This window comes from Rattus norvegicus, chromosome 8 (assembly GCF_036323735.1).
Source record: "Rattus norvegicus strain BN/NHsdMcwi chromosome 8, GRCr8, whole genome shotgun sequence".
NCBI classification, from domain to species: Eukaryota; Metazoa; Chordata; class Mammalia; order Rodentia; family Muridae; genus Rattus; species Rattus norvegicus.
Genome location: NC_086026.1, coordinates 125,225,643 through 125,244,573, shown reverse-complemented (window position 1 = coordinate 125,244,573; position 18,931 = coordinate 125,225,643). Strand labels below are relative to the sequence as shown.

General features: G+C 42.6%; 1 protein-coding gene across 25 annotated transcripts in view; it reads left to right on the top strand.

Moving 5' to 3' along the window:
* The window catches only part of Rbms3 (RNA binding motif, single stranded interacting protein 3), a 786,929-nt gene that overhangs the window by 725,666 nt on the left and 42,332 nt on the right, over nt 1-18,931 (top strand). For 18 of the 25 annotated variants that reach the window (XM_017596203.3, XM_017596201.3, XM_017596199.3 and 15 more), the window contains one exon: nt 7,104-7,151. The exons of the other annotated variants lie outside the window; for them this stretch is intronic. In XM_017596203.3, coding sequence (XP_017451692.3) covers nt 7,104-7,151 — 48 coding nt within the window. The remainder of the gene's footprint in view (nt 1-7,103; nt 7,152-18,931) is intronic. 25 annotated transcript variants of the gene reach the window in all.

Genomic DNA, 18,931 nt, shown 5'->3' with positions numbered 1-18,931 from the left:
TGTAGAAAGACCCCAGGAGCAGAGGTCAAGAAACCCTGATCTAAATCTGAATTGCGCCACCGAGTACATCGTATCTAAGTATCTCGACCTCCCCCTCTGTAGCGTGAGATCACTCATTTTCACACGGGAGTACATCGTGCTTCTGACTTAGTGTTTTTAAGCCTGCGTGTCTCCTTGACACTGTCTCTATGAGTCTCATAGCGGCACTGTGTACTACTGATATGCCTTATGTATACCACTGTGGATGAAGGACCTAGAAAAATGACTCCCTTTACTCAGAGGATGTAGAGGACAGTCACGTTTCCAAGAAAGAAGTTTAGTTTGTCATAAACTATACCCCTGCTCCCTGTAATGTGTGGTGATAGTTTAGCTGCCCGTGGGCCATAGAATCGCATGAGGTTGCATTCTTAGCTAGACTCTACAAGTCGGCTCTGAGATCACGTTTAAATTCTGGTAAGATTACACAGTACTTCAGATCGTTTTCATTCGGGAGACAGTTTCAGAACAGTATTTGTACGGCTTTTAGTCAAGCGTAAGAATGATTTGTGGTCTCTGGGTATTCCTACTAAAACAGATTTCCAGATACAGGATTGGAAGGCCCAGTGCTTCTTAGCTCTCCACAGTAGAGTTCACTTTCGCAGGTCCTCTGTTGATAGAAGATGAGTAAGAACAGAGAATAAAGGCTCACTGTGCTAAATCACAATCTTAAATGTGACTTTTACTTGTAAGAAAAAAAAGAGTCATAATGGAAACATAGGAAGAAACCTTTATACTTTTTACCCATTTGACTGACAAGCAAAGCCAGCCTCATTGCTAACATTTCAATTCATCAACTCAACTAGTAAAGACACAATATGTGCCTAACGCCTTTAAAAAAAGAAAGAAGGAAAACAAAAAACAAACAAGCAAAAAAAAAACCCCAAACACCCTAAAATAGTAGAATAGGCTTCAAATTATTGTAGATCCTAATTAAATAAATAATTTTAAATTGTATATCTAAGACTTTTCAGCTGGAACAGAGTCAGATGGGACCACCACATTTACCCAGCTGGCCACTGCCAAAAAATAATCATTTAATGATTTACTGTGGACCACAGCCTCTCTTTAGCAAGTAAAGGACTTTAGCACATGGACCTTATTTTCAATGTCGAATTTGTTATTTTTTCTTTTGTTTTCATTGTGTGCTTTCACTATTGCAAGTAAACAGTGTTTAGTTAGAGTCTAAGCATCATATAACACTAGCAGTGGAAGCTGCTGATTGGATAAGGTTTTTGAGAGTAGAGAGAAGACACATTATTTTTTTTTGATTCATTCAAAACCATAATTTGGCACTCTCGGCATCTCAAATGTAGTCATCTCTTTTGTTAAACCACCTCTCTCACGCTGCATGCCATGAGATATTCGCTTGCATGTGAACTTCTTTTAATTGGCATTTGCTGTGGACTACCCAGTTGAGGCTGACTTATTTAATTGACTTTTCCCGCCTAACTGGACCCACCTCACAAGTCCCTTACTGGTACTTGGAAGATTCCAGCGGACTTAGGAATGGCACTAGGGTCCAAAGCCCAGCTTGACTTTGTGTTGGCTGTGCATGTTCAGGCCAAGTCCCTTGACTTCCTAGAGATTCATTCTCTTCTTACAAATTGAGAAGAGTAATACCATGGACATCCTTGGGATGTTGTTTGAATGGCAGGATACACAGCAGCCCTCATGTACTATATGGTAAGCAGAGGTTTACCCAGTGAGCCACCCTTAACCTCTCATGCGGCCTACTTGGTGCAAGTTCAGGTCACCATAATGGATGCACCACCCTACTAACCCAACCGTCCAGCCCCTTTGCTTGCGCTATTGAGGGGTATCACTTAATTCTTTGACATGTCCCCTGTGTCAACTGCTAACATGCTATCCCAGAGTTCCAAAGCTAACCTTCTAGTCATGTGAATGCATGAACCTGCTGAAGTTAAGCAAATTACCTTGGATACATGGAATCAGATGCTCTTCCTATTGGCCACATTATACAAATATACATGACATTGAAATGATAATTTAGAGGGATTTCCTCTTCAATGGAATACTTCGCCCTGGGTATTGGACACCTAATGGGTAAAGACAGCACCTTCAGCAGCCAGGCCTATGAGAGAGAACTTTGTGTAGAGAGCAGAGCCATGAGCCATTTGCCATCAGTTATTACCCCATGGGCACACAGACTCAGGATGGCCTCAGTTTCCAATTTATTTTTAATATAAACTGTATGTATCTTGAGTAGAACATCCATGTATTTAGATATCTGGCCCTGTTTGTACAATAAACTCCCAGATTGAGAGAGGGTTCTACACCTTCTCCCTGGCCATTCCTCCTCCCTTCCTTTTGCAAGCTCAGATAGCGCCTCACTGCACAGTCCTCACATGCTTTTCTCCAGCCATCCTGTCCATGGGCATGGTTTCCCACCCCATCTACCACACTGAAGACTCTTGACCAGGAGTCGTCAATGCTTGTCTCAGAACACCAAACGCATCTATTGTTCTCCCTGGAGATCCATCTTCAACATCTCAAAGTCACTACAGCTTACACTCATGCCCTGGACTTCCTTGAACGTCCCCTTCCAATGCTACCCTTCTCCTCTTCTGTGTTCCTGCCCTGTTTTGTTTCAAGTTACTCCTGTGATGACCCACCCAGTAGCTAAACTCTACACTTGGGACTCAACAGATACGCCGCCCTTCCTCCTCTCCTCCACGTACCATTGCATTAAGTCCCAGGAGTTAAATCTCAGACATTTGTCAGATCTACTCTGTCTTCCCCCTTCCTTGGCTTCATCTGGCTTGTTGTGTCCGTCTCCTAATTGTACCTCCTGCTTTCAGTCTCGCCAGTCTACAGTTCATTCTCCACCCTGTCATCTGAACTATGTGTTAGTCACTTTCTTGGTGGCATGATAAAACCTCCTTACCAAGAGCAATTTACACAAAGGAGAGTCTGCTTGGCTTAGAGTTCCAAAGAAGGAGTCCATCATGCCAAGGAAGACACAGAAGCCAGGGCAGGAGCCGAAGTCAGTGTAATCCCATTTCCATCACACACACAAGAAGTTCGGAGAGAGAACAAGAGGTTGAAGCTGCAGGTACTCATCGCCTCCTCTGAGTGACCTTCTTCCTCAAGCAACGTCCTGGGTCCTGAACACTCTGTAACCTCTTCACTGTCACCAACTGGGGACCAAGTGTCCAAATCCCTGAGCCTGTTGGGGGTATTTCTCATTCAGACGTTCATCCCCATACATTGGTGTCTCTCTCCAATGTGATGGTCTTCGGAGACTTCCAGACAACTGGGCTCTTGGAATTTTTACAAAAAGTGAGAACGAGAACAGAAACATCCCAGGGGCAGATGGGCTCCCAGGGCATAGTGCAGCGAGCTTTGGGGGATAACTCAGGGTAGGCACTGGTTAGACTGAAGAGCAGGGGAGCTCGGGTCACACTGTCCTGTCCTAAACAGAGATAAGGCCACCCACTTTCCTACTTAAGATTGTGACAAAGGGAGTCAGTCGTATTGAACCAAAACATACTTAACTTCTGTAATCTTCAAAAAGGCAGGTGTGTTTCATCTTGTGTGACCTCAGGTTTTAAAATCATGTCGTTGAAAGAATTTCCATCTGGAATTTTCCTCTTCCAGGTGTATCGGTCCATTCTCTACCCAGTTCTAAGCTGGGCTGAATCTGCAGGCTTTGAGCTAAGTGAATTGGATGCAAACGAGACACCCGTTTTGTGTCCTGGCTCTAACCTGGAAGGATTTTTTTTTGTACTTTTCCTGCTTTTGGTTATTCTTTCTCACAGAATTCCTTCGAGGAGAGCAAAGCCCCATTATCCATAATTTCTTATCGAGTTACAGGGAGCTTGAGCAGAAGCCACCCGGGACTTGAGTGCATGTTAAGGACCTCGATATTGCACGACAATCTTGTTTTACAATTTTCTTATCTCCCTTTCATTTGTTCAGCTTCTGGTCACCAGTGGCTCACCATGTCACCAGACTCCTCAGAAAGAAATCAAAAGACATTGTTCGGTTCCTTATCTCCAGTGCAGGGCGCCTTCCCCAAGCCACGTCTGCTCTGTGACATCATCCGATGTCCATGGTGTCAGGATTGCCACACACAAAAACAATCCTAGAATTATAGTCCTGATGAGCCAGAGTTCACTGTCATTCTCCAGGCATGCCACTTCTCCACTGCTCTAGAAGTCTGATTATTACCAGATGAAAATATGTATTACTCATTTTTTCCAACATTAGGCGACAATATCAATATTAAGATGGAGAATTATAAAAGCGAGCAGAAGATCTTACATGGAATTATGATTCAGTAAACAGCACCCTAAGCGATAAATAGCTTCATAAATCCTTATGAGTTCAATTCCTTAAGTGAATATTCAAGAAAAAAAATACCGGCCAATTGCAAACTAATACAAGACAGAAAATGCAGAAGTGAAGGGTATGGTTTTTAAAATAGTTCTTTAATCTTATTGTGACATAACAGTTCTTTACAGGGAAATGTTGTCGTGTAAAGAATGAATGAAACATTAGGGGCAAGTCTGTGATTTAGGGGTAGAGAGATATTTAAATAAATATATACATATACAAATATAAAACCTTTACTTTTAGTAATATTGATCTTGAGTTCCAGTAAAGCAATATCATTGTAGAAAGGTCCTAATAGAAATACTGTTGAGGCGAATGAGTGAGTTGGGAATAAATAGGGCATAGAAGACTGAATAATATATTAAAAAGCCATCAGTGCTATAATTTTACATACATGCATATAAGCACACACACATCAGATAAGATAGAGAACCCACACGTTATTTATAAACATGGAGGAAAATTAGCTTTGGTGACACCTTCATGTTATACAGCATCAGTTAGAAGCAAAGTGTCCACCCAAACATTTCAGCACATGTCCCCTAGTTGTGAACCTTCAATTCTGAGAAGGCAGTGGATGAAGGGAGCGTAAAGGAAAGGAGAAGGACTTTATGCCTCAAAGCACTCGTTGTGGTATACTAGACAGCGTTTAGTAGAGAATAGTTAACCAACCACTATTCCTTCATCCACGGACCCAAGAATAGCACAGCACAAAAGCACAGCAGTCTCATACAAGCAGGGAAAGCATTGTTGATATGCTAAGTCAAAAGGCAGGGCTGTGCACTTCCTCCCGTGGAACACAGTGTAACTGCGAGGGGTTACTTACCAAGCAATTCTGTCAAATTCTAACAGGGTGGAGTCTGGAAAGGTGCATCTGTGGTTAAGAGCACTTGCTGCTCTTCAGAGGGCCTGAATTCAGTCCCCAGCACCCACATTAGGGGGCTTACAACTGCCTGTTAGCTTCAGCTCTAGGGAATCTGGGGCCCCCTCCTGGCATTCATGGGTACTGCACACACATGCCAATATCCACATACATATAGATTAAAAGTAAAATCAATCTTAAAATGAAAATACTACAAACCAAGTGTGCCTATTTTTCAAAATGAGATTGAAGTATTTCCTATTTTTTTATCTTTTTATGTGTTTGTATTCCTCAGTTACTAAACAGTAGCCAGAATTTACTATATTAGCGTCTATGTTTCTATTCATAATTACAGATATGTATATATTATGACATGGTATAAATATTAACTCATTTTCCCCTAAGTTTTGAATACAAACTTGAAGTCTTATGAAAAGATGTCAAGGAACTCAGATCACCGTTACCAACATCTTTGGAATTGCTGTCAAAGTGACCCTACTTCACAGTGGGGCTGAGGGGCCAGTCAGTAGGCTGCTGGTCTGTTTGCTGAGGTCAGGCCACTCCTAACTATGGCTTCTTTGCATCTGAAGTCTGAGCAATGCTTGCTTGTTCTTCCCACCCTATGTGATTTACAACGTCCACAGCCCTCTTCTGACCCGCCATTTCCTCCAAAGAAGGATTGGCATTAAACTCGGAGGTGGACCTGTGAATGAAAAGTTACTAAGTGCGTAAAAAAAGTACACTTGAGGGGAGGTCTATGCTTTTAAAGTGCAATATGGGTCATGTGAATGAAAGAGGAATTGACATATTACCACTGATGCCTTCATCTTTTCAGAGAGCTGGGGGTGGGTTCATTGTTCTCGGTTCTTAGAAGGCCAGTTGCAACCACAGGTTCTGTGCCACTTTTCTGGCTAAGGGCTGGTTAGGAATGGGAAGAAAAGTAGGAGGGTATGAGAAAGGGAGCCAGAGAGGGCTCTAGGGTGTGGGTGGACGTGACAGAAGTTACATGTACACATGTTGGAATGCAGTAAATCCATCATTATATATAATTGCAATGTACTAATAAAAACATTACAGAAAGAGTGTGGCTGAGTTGCAGAAGCTAAAGCCTCTGTCATGTTTAAAATTCCTGATATAGTCTCCAACATCCTCCCTCATACACACACACACACACACACACACACACACACACACACACACACACATCCATCCCCAGGTTTACAAGGCCTACTTGAAGTTTCACTTCTCCACATTTCGCGACATCCAATATCATGACACTTTGAAAATAGCCATCCATCCTCTGTTTCATAAGATCTAGCCTTAGCTAGCCTTGGTGGCTACACACAAGGTTCCTGGGCCTGGGGCAGGAAGTGTTTTGTTCTCTGTACCAGGTCAGGATGATAAAAAAAAGTAACAGGCTTTATAACACATTTAACCCATGTGGTGTAAATATGAAGAATATTTATTAATCCCCTCTCAAGTTGCTTCTTTTATTCTCCATAGCTACCACACTTGGGTGGCCTCCAGATGGGTTGTCTTATAAAACTATTAAAACATCTGGGGAGGGCAAGAGCCTCTCATCAACTCCCAAAGGGAGCAATCAAACAGACCAAGAGGAAGGTGGTGATGTTCTGAGACCAACGGGTCCCCATAGCATGCACAGCCTGGAGACTAAGAATCAATTGTCCTCTAGAGTCACAATGCCTGGAGTGCTTGCAGAAAGGGGGTGGGGGGCAGGTGACTGTGGGGCACACATTTGGCTTTTCCAACCTGTAAAGCTAAGACTCTGTTTTTATTTTCCTTTGGACTTCATTGCAATCTCTCTCATGCTCTTTTTCATTCCAAGATTCAATCCCAAGACAGAATTATGGTACTTCACCAGCTGTTGTGTCAGGTAGGAAAATCTAATTCCTTTCAGACTTAATTGGAGGGGAGAGATGGAGCTTGCCTGGTTTTCTCCAAAACTCTCCAAAGCAGTGATTCTCAACAGGGGCGGGCATGAGAAGTTTGCATTTCATTTTGGCAAGGGGAGGGGTGTGCAGTTATGAGTCTGTTTCCTAGGACAATCTGGCTTTATGTCTAGAAAATAAATACTCTGTCTTTACAATAAAAGTAAGATCTCTGAGATGCTTTGCCTATGAAAGATATGCAGAAGACTTAGTCAATGTTCTGTGTATCAGTGGGTCTCGTGGTTTGACAAGGTCATCAGAATTTCTGACAAGCAGGATAAAGATTTTACATTTGTCAAAAAAAAACCTAGCACATATTAATAAAAATAAAGGATTGAGAAGCGCTGCTTTAGAGACCAGAATCCCTCAGAAGTCAGAGTTATCCCTTGTGTTTGCTTGGCTCCTAGGACAGGATCTGATGTGTGTATTCACAAAGCTGTTGAATGAATCAAAAACTTCAGTTCTTTTCTAAGATGTTGTATTTGGATATCGAAAGAGACACTTCTGATTTTCCATTTTCACAGCAAGGCAGCAGAAGTTGCTTTGAGGATACGTGAGAGTCTTTGGCATTCAGTTAGCAATATTTAATTTGATTTGAAAATGTTAATGGTGCGATTTGGAGCTGAGCATATGTGTGTAAAGAAGTCGGTGCTTTTTAAAAAACTTTTGAAATGCATCCTAACTTTCACTTGTGCTTTGTCGAAAGAGGAAAATGGACACAAGTTTAAAAAAAAACAGACAATTGATTTTTGTTCATTTATTTTAACCAATTGAAGAGAGTAACAAGCATAGAGACTGAGTCTCTGGCACGTTTGATGGTTAAAGACATTCAGATTGAACCAAGAAGGTCATTGCAAAGACTGCATGAAGCCCCGTTCAGGAAGTGCCCAGAACAACCCATGGGGCAGCTGAGCCTGGCAGGCAGAAGACAGCTTTCACTGAAGAGTGTCCCACCCAAGGCCCCTCCACTTTAGTGATGCAGCCTCTAAGGGTAGGGTGTCCTCCCGTCCACACATTTCTTTAGTTATCTGCATGGCTGTACACATATCAGAGCTGTGATGTTCCTGACTGAAGGGCTGACATTGCTTTGGTACTCTTGGTCTCCATTGCTATTGATTAAAACGTCAGGTACCTACCATTTTTATGTGTCTTTTGCATTTAAAACATGTGACTCTCTAGAGGAGACTTGGTTTGCCATTTATAGCTTTTACTGTCTTTAAACCTTTGCCTCTTTGTATGACAAAAGGCATATACTCCTCATAATTAACCAATATTAATAATAACAACAGATAACCCCTCAACCAAATATTCTCTCATCTTTAAGAACACTGTGAATCTTGGCACTGGTGGTACATACCGTTCATCCAGGAATTCAAGAGGCAGAGGTAGGCACATCTCAATAAACTCAAGGCCAGCCTGGTCTACGTGGTGACTTCTAGGCAGCTATATGGTGAGACTGTGTGTGTGTGTGTGTGTGTGTGTGTGTGTGTGTGTGTGTGTTAATGAATATAACAAGATAGTCACACACAAACAAAGACATCACAGCATAATGAAAATTGCAAACCGATTGTTGGAAGTGTTTATGCTCATGAGTTCCCCTCTAAACTAATCAATATTGGCAAAAAACAAAACAAAACAAAAACAAAAACAAAAACAAAAACAAAACCCAGTGCTTTACCTTGGGAGTTCCTGTATGATTCCACTGAAACTGTCAAGCAGACAAGTGACTAGTTAAACATAATGCCTTAAAAGAAACTTAAGCGTGTAATTGTGTGTTTGTGGGATAAGAAATAAATGTACATAGGAAAATTAAAACCCAAGATCTGGAGCTTGTGAGTCATCTCAGCCATTGGAGTGCTTACAGGAGAAGTCTCTGAGTTCCGTTCCACAGCGTGCACATTAAAAACTCAGACACACAGTAATGCTGTAACTGGGGAGGTAGAGGCCAGCCAATCTAGCTAAATAAATGAGCCACATACTAATGTAATACCCCACCTTAATAAAAAATGTGGATGAATTCCAAGGGAATGATATCCACAGTTGATGTCTCCTTATCCCTACATGCATTTGCATTCATGCATATCTGTGCCTGTACACATGTGCACACATCTGCACACACACACACACACACACACACACACACACACACACACACACACACCAATATGATATGTGGTCAGTAAGAGATGTATTAAGTTGCCACTAGTGATGTATGAAGGAAGAGACCAAAAGGACACATGGAAAACCACACTTCAGGCCACTTTACACAGTGCTCATCCTTTGGAGATGTGCATGGTGGTTGGGCGTATTGTACAGTTATCCTCTCCTCAGACTTATGCCCAAGAAGAGGTAGATAAAGTTTCAATAAATTGTTGTTAACTGACTTGTAGACAATTTGATTGACTTTTGTCCAACTGAGTATCTTTTGTCCAACTATTGATCATATTAGGAAAGCAAACTGAGTCTGATAAGGTAATAACTCTTTTCCAAATATCCCAACACACCAGTATCGAGCGATTTAGCTAGCTAGCTTTTGCCAGTGTGTGAGCCAATCAAATTGCTTACTATACTGGAGTTCAAGAAATTAACTTAATTATCCATGGAGATAGAACCTAAGCTATTCTTGTTCAATTAATATTTCAAACATTTTCAGTCTGTTTCTGGGTGCAAGGTACTGCGCTAAGTAATGAAGGTGTAAATGTGAATAGAAAGCCCATCTTTAGTAAAAAATAAATCAACATCATAGTTCAATTTTATTTTGCTGTTTCTTTTGATAGTGTTTGAAACAAGAATGTAGAAAGAAGATTTGAGATACAAACAAATGAAGTGCATTTGGAGAAGGACCAGTAAAGCTGAATGGGGTTTACCAGATAGACTACAGCAGGAGATCTATTAAGTATAGAGCACAAGTTACATCAACTCTTAGGATGGGGAACAGTATGGGGGTATTGAATGGTAACCGGTCATTTGAGATTTGAACACAAAATACAGCATTGACATTCATCAAAGCAAGGTCTGCTTGATCCTCCTGTTGAGTAAGAATTGCTTGTTCAGTCATGTGTCATCTGTTTTTCGCTTGTTCATTTGTTTTTATCTAATCTCTGCTGGTAACATACGATAGCTTGCGTTCACCAATGGGAATAGAACTTCCCATTAGGAACGAAAGGCATTAGTTGCAAACATCTTCCTTCAACAATGTAAATCCTTTACTACTGATTGTTCACATCATAAGTAAAAGGTCTAAGTTCAGAAGCTACTTGTATCGGTTTTCAGTTGTGGGCACTTGGGGGACTACCGAACTCCCTGTGACTCATTACCAATCTGTGGAAATACTGATCACCTGAGGTAGTTGTGAGCATTGATTAAGTTAAGCTCTCCACTATGCTTAGAACAGATCCCGGCATAAACAAAGTATTCAAATAGTGTCTGCTAAATAGTAGATTACCTTGGTACAAAAAGAAACAATGGACATAAACTAGCAGAGGTCAGAGAAAGGTTCCAGGAAAATAATTCTCTAAATGTAGAAACAGAGACACATGGGAATTAGCTAAGCAAAAACAAAACAAATAAAATATTTAAAGCAAAACAAAAATACAAAACAAACAAACAAACAAACAACGAAAACAGAGCTGAGAGTTCCAGACCAAGGAACCAACTTATCCTGGGGCTTGCATGGTCAGGGGATGGAAAGTTTGCTAAGCTGCAGATGGCTTAGCAGGACACGGAGACACGGAGAGAGACAGGGAATTAGGAAGTTAAAGTAGATTGGCTGTAGCAGGGTTGTCAGGTGTGGGAACTTGAGCTCTATCCTGATGGCAATGGAAGTCTTTAGAACTGGAGAACGACACAGTCGCCCTACCTATAGGATGGAGAATGTCCGGGAAATGGGCAACAAAACAACCCTAAAAAAACAGAAAAGGGCTAAACACACTAAGGAATCCAGGGAAGAGATCGTGGTGGCAAGTAGTCACATTCTGGGAATGACCATGACATGGACTGCTAATGAGTTTGTGATAGATAAGTGGTGGGTTTGGAATACCCTGGATATTGTAACCAATTGAGTATCAGGATAGACATCAAATTAAGAAAGCATAGGTCTTCAACTCCCACAACTCCATGGCCCACCATTCTACTCTTCAGGAGCTAAGCAGAGAAGGATCACATTTGCTGGGAAGAAGGCCGATTTCTCTGCTGAGTGCGTTGACTTTAAGATGTCTACGCAATGCCAGTAGAGAGGTTAATCGCTGTCTCAATGTGTGTATCTATCTTAACCACTATCTTTCTATGGTGGTGGAGTTTGGGGTTACCATCATGGGATTTGGCTCCATTACCAGGATGAAGGCCATACCTTCTAATAGTGCCACCTCCTGGGCTGAGCATAGACAAACCATGACACCAGGTCACCTCAATTAGCAGACAGATGACTATAGCCACACGTCCTTAATACAGCCTGCATTTCATTTGTCTACTTTTGAGGTTATGATTTAATTCAAATATTCCCTTCCCCCACTGTCAAACCCTCTCATAGACCCTTCTCTGCTCTACTTCAAATTCCTGATCTATTCGTTTCATCAGTTGTTATTGTGTGCATATATGTATTTCCATATATGTCTACATTTGAAAATAGAACTGTTAGTTCATATACTGTTACTTGCATATACATATGCTTTCAGGGCTGACCGCTGGCCACTGGACAGCCAATTGGTGTGCTCTTCCCTGGGGGAGAGCACTGCTTTACCTGGTAGCATGTAATTCTTTGTGTAGTGTTGAGGCCTCATGGGCTTTTCCCACTCAGTTTGGCATGTTCATCGGTGTCATCCTGATCAGCTCGTGTAAGGGTGGTCGTGTTACTGAGATTCTAAGGTGTAGCTTCTGATATGACTAAGAAACACAATCCCAAGGCGAACTCCCCAGTCCTCTGGCTTTTAGAGTATTTCCACTCCCTCCTCCCAGATGTTCCCCGAGTTTCCTTTCTAAAATAAATTTTAGGGAGAATGTGTAAATGAGTTTCGTCTTCTTCAATGACATTGGCTTGACTCAAGAAAAGACTGTGTCTAAGGGAGAGTCAAAGTCCTTCCTCCTCTACCAGGATGCCTGTGGGTCTGCATTTAAACCTGAGACATGGGAAGGGGAAGGCAGTGGGGAAAAGCACAGAATGTGAGCACCCTGTGTTCAGTCTCTGCCATAGACTTTTGTAGATTGCCTGAAACAGAGGAATGGGTAATGATCACTCTCTATGGAGGATTCCCAGAAAGGCACCCACAAGTCCTAACCTATCAACCAAATATGAGGCATTGATGTTGGATTTCTGCACACGGAGTTACGCATAACACAGAGGACCACGACTATGGTGGAGGCTGATGGACAGGCTTGTTACCATTCCACTTGGGAACTCAAGGTCAGACTACTCCATGCAGACACTTACAGGCCTGCTTGCTCCACGTAGACAGTTAGAAGCCAGCCTGGCTGTGCAGGCAGTTAGATATCAACCTGCTCTATGCAGTTAGAGGCCAGCCCGAACTGCATCATGGGACTTAGTCTCCCTGCCTTCACCCCAAATCACACCAAACAAAACAGAAGGCAGAGCCCTACACAGCTGACTTTGCGGTCGCTGCTAGTTATCGACGGACACATATTTGCATGGGAGAAGAATCCTTAGGTGCAGACAGTGATGCTTAGCTGGAGCCGAGCTTCATGCTGTCCCCCCTTGGGTGAGAATTACTTTTGAAGACTCCCCATATCATCCACAGGCTGGGAGAGAGCACTGAAGCCTCTTGAAAGAAGAAAGCTGTTTCTCAAGCTCTGGGCAGCATGTGTTCTCCTGGATTCCATGAGCTAATTCCAAATGACTTCCATCTCATCCCTTAATTAAAAATTAGGTCCATTAGTAGTTCCAATTAGCAACAATTAACCATTAAATTATGTTTACTGTAAGAGACCCGACACAGTTATAAGTGTTCCCACAAGCCACCCTTAGAAGTCAGTTTCCTCTCTCCCCTCCAACACTGTGTGCTTCTTTGATGTTAGGAAGGGCATTTCTTGAACTAGACTGAGTAATTGCATCTCTTTCTTCGCAATAAGTTGTAATGAGGGGGCGTTTGCTCCCCTTGGATATTCGCAACAGATATCCGCAGGCCCTGTACACTACTGTGAAGAACCAGGACAGGGCACCAGAGTGTGCTCATTACCTTTGGAGGGAAGAGTCTAACAGAAGGCCAGTTTCTAGTGAGGGAACACATGGTCCAGGGGGTGACAGGGGTCATTAGTTGTCTGCCCAGCAGGCTGCACATTAAATATGATATGTTACAAGAATTAGACACATAGGTATATGCAAACTAAGACATCGTGTCCTTCTGGTGTATTTGGGGAATATTGGTTTCAGTGACCTAGTCAAGTGAGTTCCTCTCAAGAAAGATTAAGCCAATAGACACGCCTTACACATGAAAACCATTGTTGTTTAGCTCAGTGGTTTTGTTTGTCTGTTTGTTTGTGTGGGGGTGGGCATGTTGGTTTTGTGGGGCTGTATATGTTTATGCATGAGTGTGTGTGTTTGTGTGAGTGTGAGTGTGTATGTGTATGTGTTATGTATATGTATGTGTGTATGTGAATGTGTGTATGTATGTATATGTGTGTATGTGTACATGTGTGTATATATGTATGTGTGTATGTATACATGTGTATATATCTGTACCTGTGTGTATGTATATATATGTATGCGTGTATGTGAATGTGTGTATATGTATATATGTGTGTATATGTGTACATGTGTATGTGTCTGTGTGTAGAAGCAAAGTTGATGCCCAGTGCCTACTTTGATCATTCCCCTATCTACTGGAATGCCGAGTGGTCACCACTCTTACCTGGACACAGAGATCTTATCTCTCATTCTCAGGCTTATAAGGCATGTACTTTATCCACTGACATGCAAGGTTTTTGCACCAGTTCCCCTGGGGATATACTGGGATGTGCAAATTCATACACTTTATTTTAGTGCCCAGTCTGATGTATCTGTGAAAGTCCACACAGTAAAGAACTTCCTCAGGGCCAAATGTCTTTACCACAGAAGCATGGGTGAATCATGCAGATAAAGGCAAACACAGCTACGTTCCCTTAGGCTTCACTTACAAGAGTCTACGAAAAGTGGCTCAGTTGATAAAGCACTTGCCATGCAAACAGGGAATCTGAGCTCATTCCCCCAAACCGATGTTATCAGCCTGGCGTGGCTGCACGTGTTTGTAATCTCAGCTCTGAGGTGGCAGAAACGTGTACATCCTTGGGACTCACTAGCAGCCAGCCAGGCTGAATAAGTAAGTGAACTTCAGGTACACTGTAAGAGCCTGTCTCGAAAACAAAGTCAAACCAAAACAACTCAGACAGTGTAGAAGCATCCTGAGGAAGGACAGCTCTGAGACTGACTTCTGGCCTTCATACACAATACACACACACACACACACACACACACACACACACACACACACACACACATGCACTAACACGTACACAGTACATAGACACAGATACTCACATGTACATATTACATAAACCCAGACACACACATACACAACACACAGACACAGAAGCCCATAACACACAGACACAAACACAGAACAGACACACATGTATATAATACACAGACACAGTTACACATGTACCCAAGACACAGACACATACATACACAACACACAGACACACACATGTACGAAATACACAGAAACACAGGTACACAACACATAGACACACACACAACTACACACCACCTATAGACACAGACACACACATGTATACAACACATAGATATAGACACACACTCTCACACACAGACACATGTAGACATACCACACAAACATACACACAAACACACACACACAAACACACTCACACTCACACACATACACATACTCCCACACACACACATACACACACACAGACACACACAGACACACACACAAACACTCACACACACAAACACATTCACACACACACTCTCACACTCTCACACCCAAGCACTCACACTCACACACACACAAACACACAAAATCACACTCACACACATACACTTACACAAACACACTCACACACATACACTTACACAAACACACTCACACACATTCGCACACACAAACACACTCACACACGCAAACACACATAAAATCACACTCACACATACACTTACACAAACCCACTCACACACACATACAAACACTCATACACAAACAAACACACTCACACACACTCATACACACAAACACGTACACACACACGGACACACAAGCATACTCACACTCACACACATATACACACATTGATAGCACACACAAACATATACACACTCACACACATACACACACATACACACTCATACACACACTTCCACACACAAACACACACACAAGCACACACAAACACACTCACACTCACACACACAAACACACACACAATCACACTCACACAAACATACACATACAAACACACTCACACTCGCATACATACACAGACTCACACACACATAAACGCACACACAAACACGTACACACATAATCATACACACATGTACACACACAAACACACTCACACACTCACACACAAACACACAAACACACTCACTCTCACACATATACACATACACTTATAACACACACAAACAGGTACACACACACAAACACACAAACACACTCATACACACACAAACACACACAATCACACACACATACACACACATACACACTCACACTCACACACATACAAACACACATACAATCACACACACATACAAACACACACACAATCACACTCACACACACAAACACACACAAACATACACATACATACACATTCACACACACTCATACACATACACACATACACACATACAAACATACATGCAATCACACTCACACACATACAAACACACAATCACACTCACACACATACACACACACACTCAGACACTTCATTTATTACTACAACAACAGTCAGCTCACCAGTCTACATGCTGTAAGTTTTTAAGTTGCCCACCCCATCCTCTTCAGTCTATTTTCATAGTATCTGATGCTAAGCTCTGTCCCTGACATTCTTTGTAAGACATAAGAAATACCTTCCTTTAAAATCAACATCTTTGTCCAGAGTGGCAGAGACTAAGACATCTGAAGAGACATGATGTCTACCACTTAACATGGTTCTACCACTACTAGCTGTGGCTTACCCAGGCATAACTGCTTCTTTGAGCGCTGAGGGCACCCTGAGGGAGTAGGTAGGTTACCGGTATCTCATTTAAAAACCAACCACTTTGTAGAGTGATGGAGATCTGGCTGTCTTCTGTGTAGCACTCAAAGTTAAGTGTTCCTTGGGGACACAGTAGACAAATAGACGTGTAGACAGCATCGCACAGAGGTTTCATAGTGGAGTCCTTCAGCAAGCAGGAAGCACTGACTTGAAGCATGAGGTAAGCAGCTGAGGTGTCACCCACCATGCCGGTCAGAGCTAGCTCGCTTTGACACTACATCCCAATGAGATATATCTACAGAAGGGCACGCAAGAGGCAACAAAGGAAAGGAAGGCTTTCAAAGCAAAAATGGATTTGGAAATGAGAAGCTACGTGTGCCCGAGCCACATATCTGGTGTGGAAAGCTCACAGTTCCATTTCTAATCAACAGTAAGGACTCCGCACTTGGGGCTTGGTGAGAGACTCTAGCTGTGAATCAACTGTGAGGTAACCCTAGCTGTAGGCAGTCTGGAGACACACGATACTGGAGCAACGCCACTAACAGACACGTTAGCATTTCTCTAGACTCTGTGGAAAATTAGTTTATCACACAGTCACAAGCCAGAACCATCTGATCGTGGGCCCCTGTGGCAAGGCTTTCGGTGTGTGAAAATGGAGTGTCTTAACCCTTCTTACAGGAGTGGTAGACGGTGTCGGCATTTTAAAATGCTGCCAGCTCCCTTGACACACGACACCAGAAGTCTTTGTCTGTACTTGTACTCTACGTCCCTTGTTCAAAGAAGGAATGAATCACCCGAGACCAGGAGGCTCAGCCTGTGTCTCTCACTGCAGGAATACACAGATTTCTTTTGCATCTACAGTGTAGCATGAAGAACCTTCTCTGGTTCCCTTGGTTTGTGGGCCATTGGGGCAGTTGGAAGTAGGTAGGATATGTTGGCTGTTTGCTTCCTTCCTCCTAACGTTTGTGACTTTGAGGTGTGCGTTTGTTTTTGTTCGGTTTTAAGACATGGAGTCTCACTATGTAGCTCCAACTGGCCTTGACTCTCAATCCTCCTGACTCTTATTCCTTAAGTACTGGGATCTCGGGCATGTACTAATAATTCCTGTGTGCTTCCTGCTTTTAAGTTGTGCTTTATATTATATTACCCTTAATTTTATGAGTTTCTGATAGCTTCAGCATGGAGCTATGAAGACTAACTCCTATTTAAAGATATAAGGTAAGGGGAGCTAATATATTAATCAGTGGTGGAATGCCAGCCTAGCATGTTCAAGGCTCCAGGATTAATTCTTAGACTATGGGAGCAACACACACACACACACACACACACACACACAGACACACACACACACCACATACACTCATACACACACACTCACACACACATACACACACACTACATACACTCATACACACTCACACACACACTCACACACTCACACACACTCACACACACTCACATACTCACACACTCACACACACAGTCACACACACATTCACACACACACAGTCACACACACATACACACTCACACACACACCCAGGCACATACACACACACACTCACACATACACACACACACACACAGACACACACACACAACACATACACTCATACACACACACACTCACACACACATACACACACACTACATACACTCATACACACTCACACACACTCACACACACTCACACACACTCACACACACTCACATACTCACACACTCACACACACAGTCACACACACATTCACACACACAGTCACACACACATACACACTCACACACACACCCAGGCACATACACACACACACTCACACATACACACACACACACACACACACACACACACACTAACTGGGAGAAACACAAAGAGTTAAGAGAAGCTCGGTGCTGCCAAAGCTCAGGGAGAAGCAAGAGGAACCTCAGCCATGGTGATGTCTTCATCGTGTGAAATTTCCACAACACAGTGGTGCCAGCCACCCACATACGTGTAGGTAAAAACGGGAAAGCATCCGGTATTAAATGCAGAAATAAATGTGTGCAGACTCAAGAGGCTGCCCACGACTCTGGGCCCCACTATTTCATAATTAATTCTCAAGGAGACTTCTTAACACTTTCTTCAGCTTGCTTCTCCTGGCTTTAAGTGTCAGTAAAAGCCCATGAAACACAACCATGAGGGAAGTCACACATGCTATGCAAAGGGCCCGGGGAGTTCCCAGTTTGTAAGAAATGTCACGTAATTGAGACCTCCTTCCCTAAGCTCAGGAGGTGTTTGGGATATCCAAACTTAAAAGCAAAGTGGAACTTCAGAAAAGAGTTTATGACACACAAGCAGAAGAAATTCTATAGTGGTTAATTCCATATTTTTTTTGTCTCCCTGATAAGGGCTGAAATTCTGTAGCTATTGAGCAGGCTACCCCTGCCTTGGCCAGAAACAGGATGAGGACAAGAACAGCTCTTTTTCTCTACTGTTTGTAGTCCAAGGTCCATATTAAAGTGTATT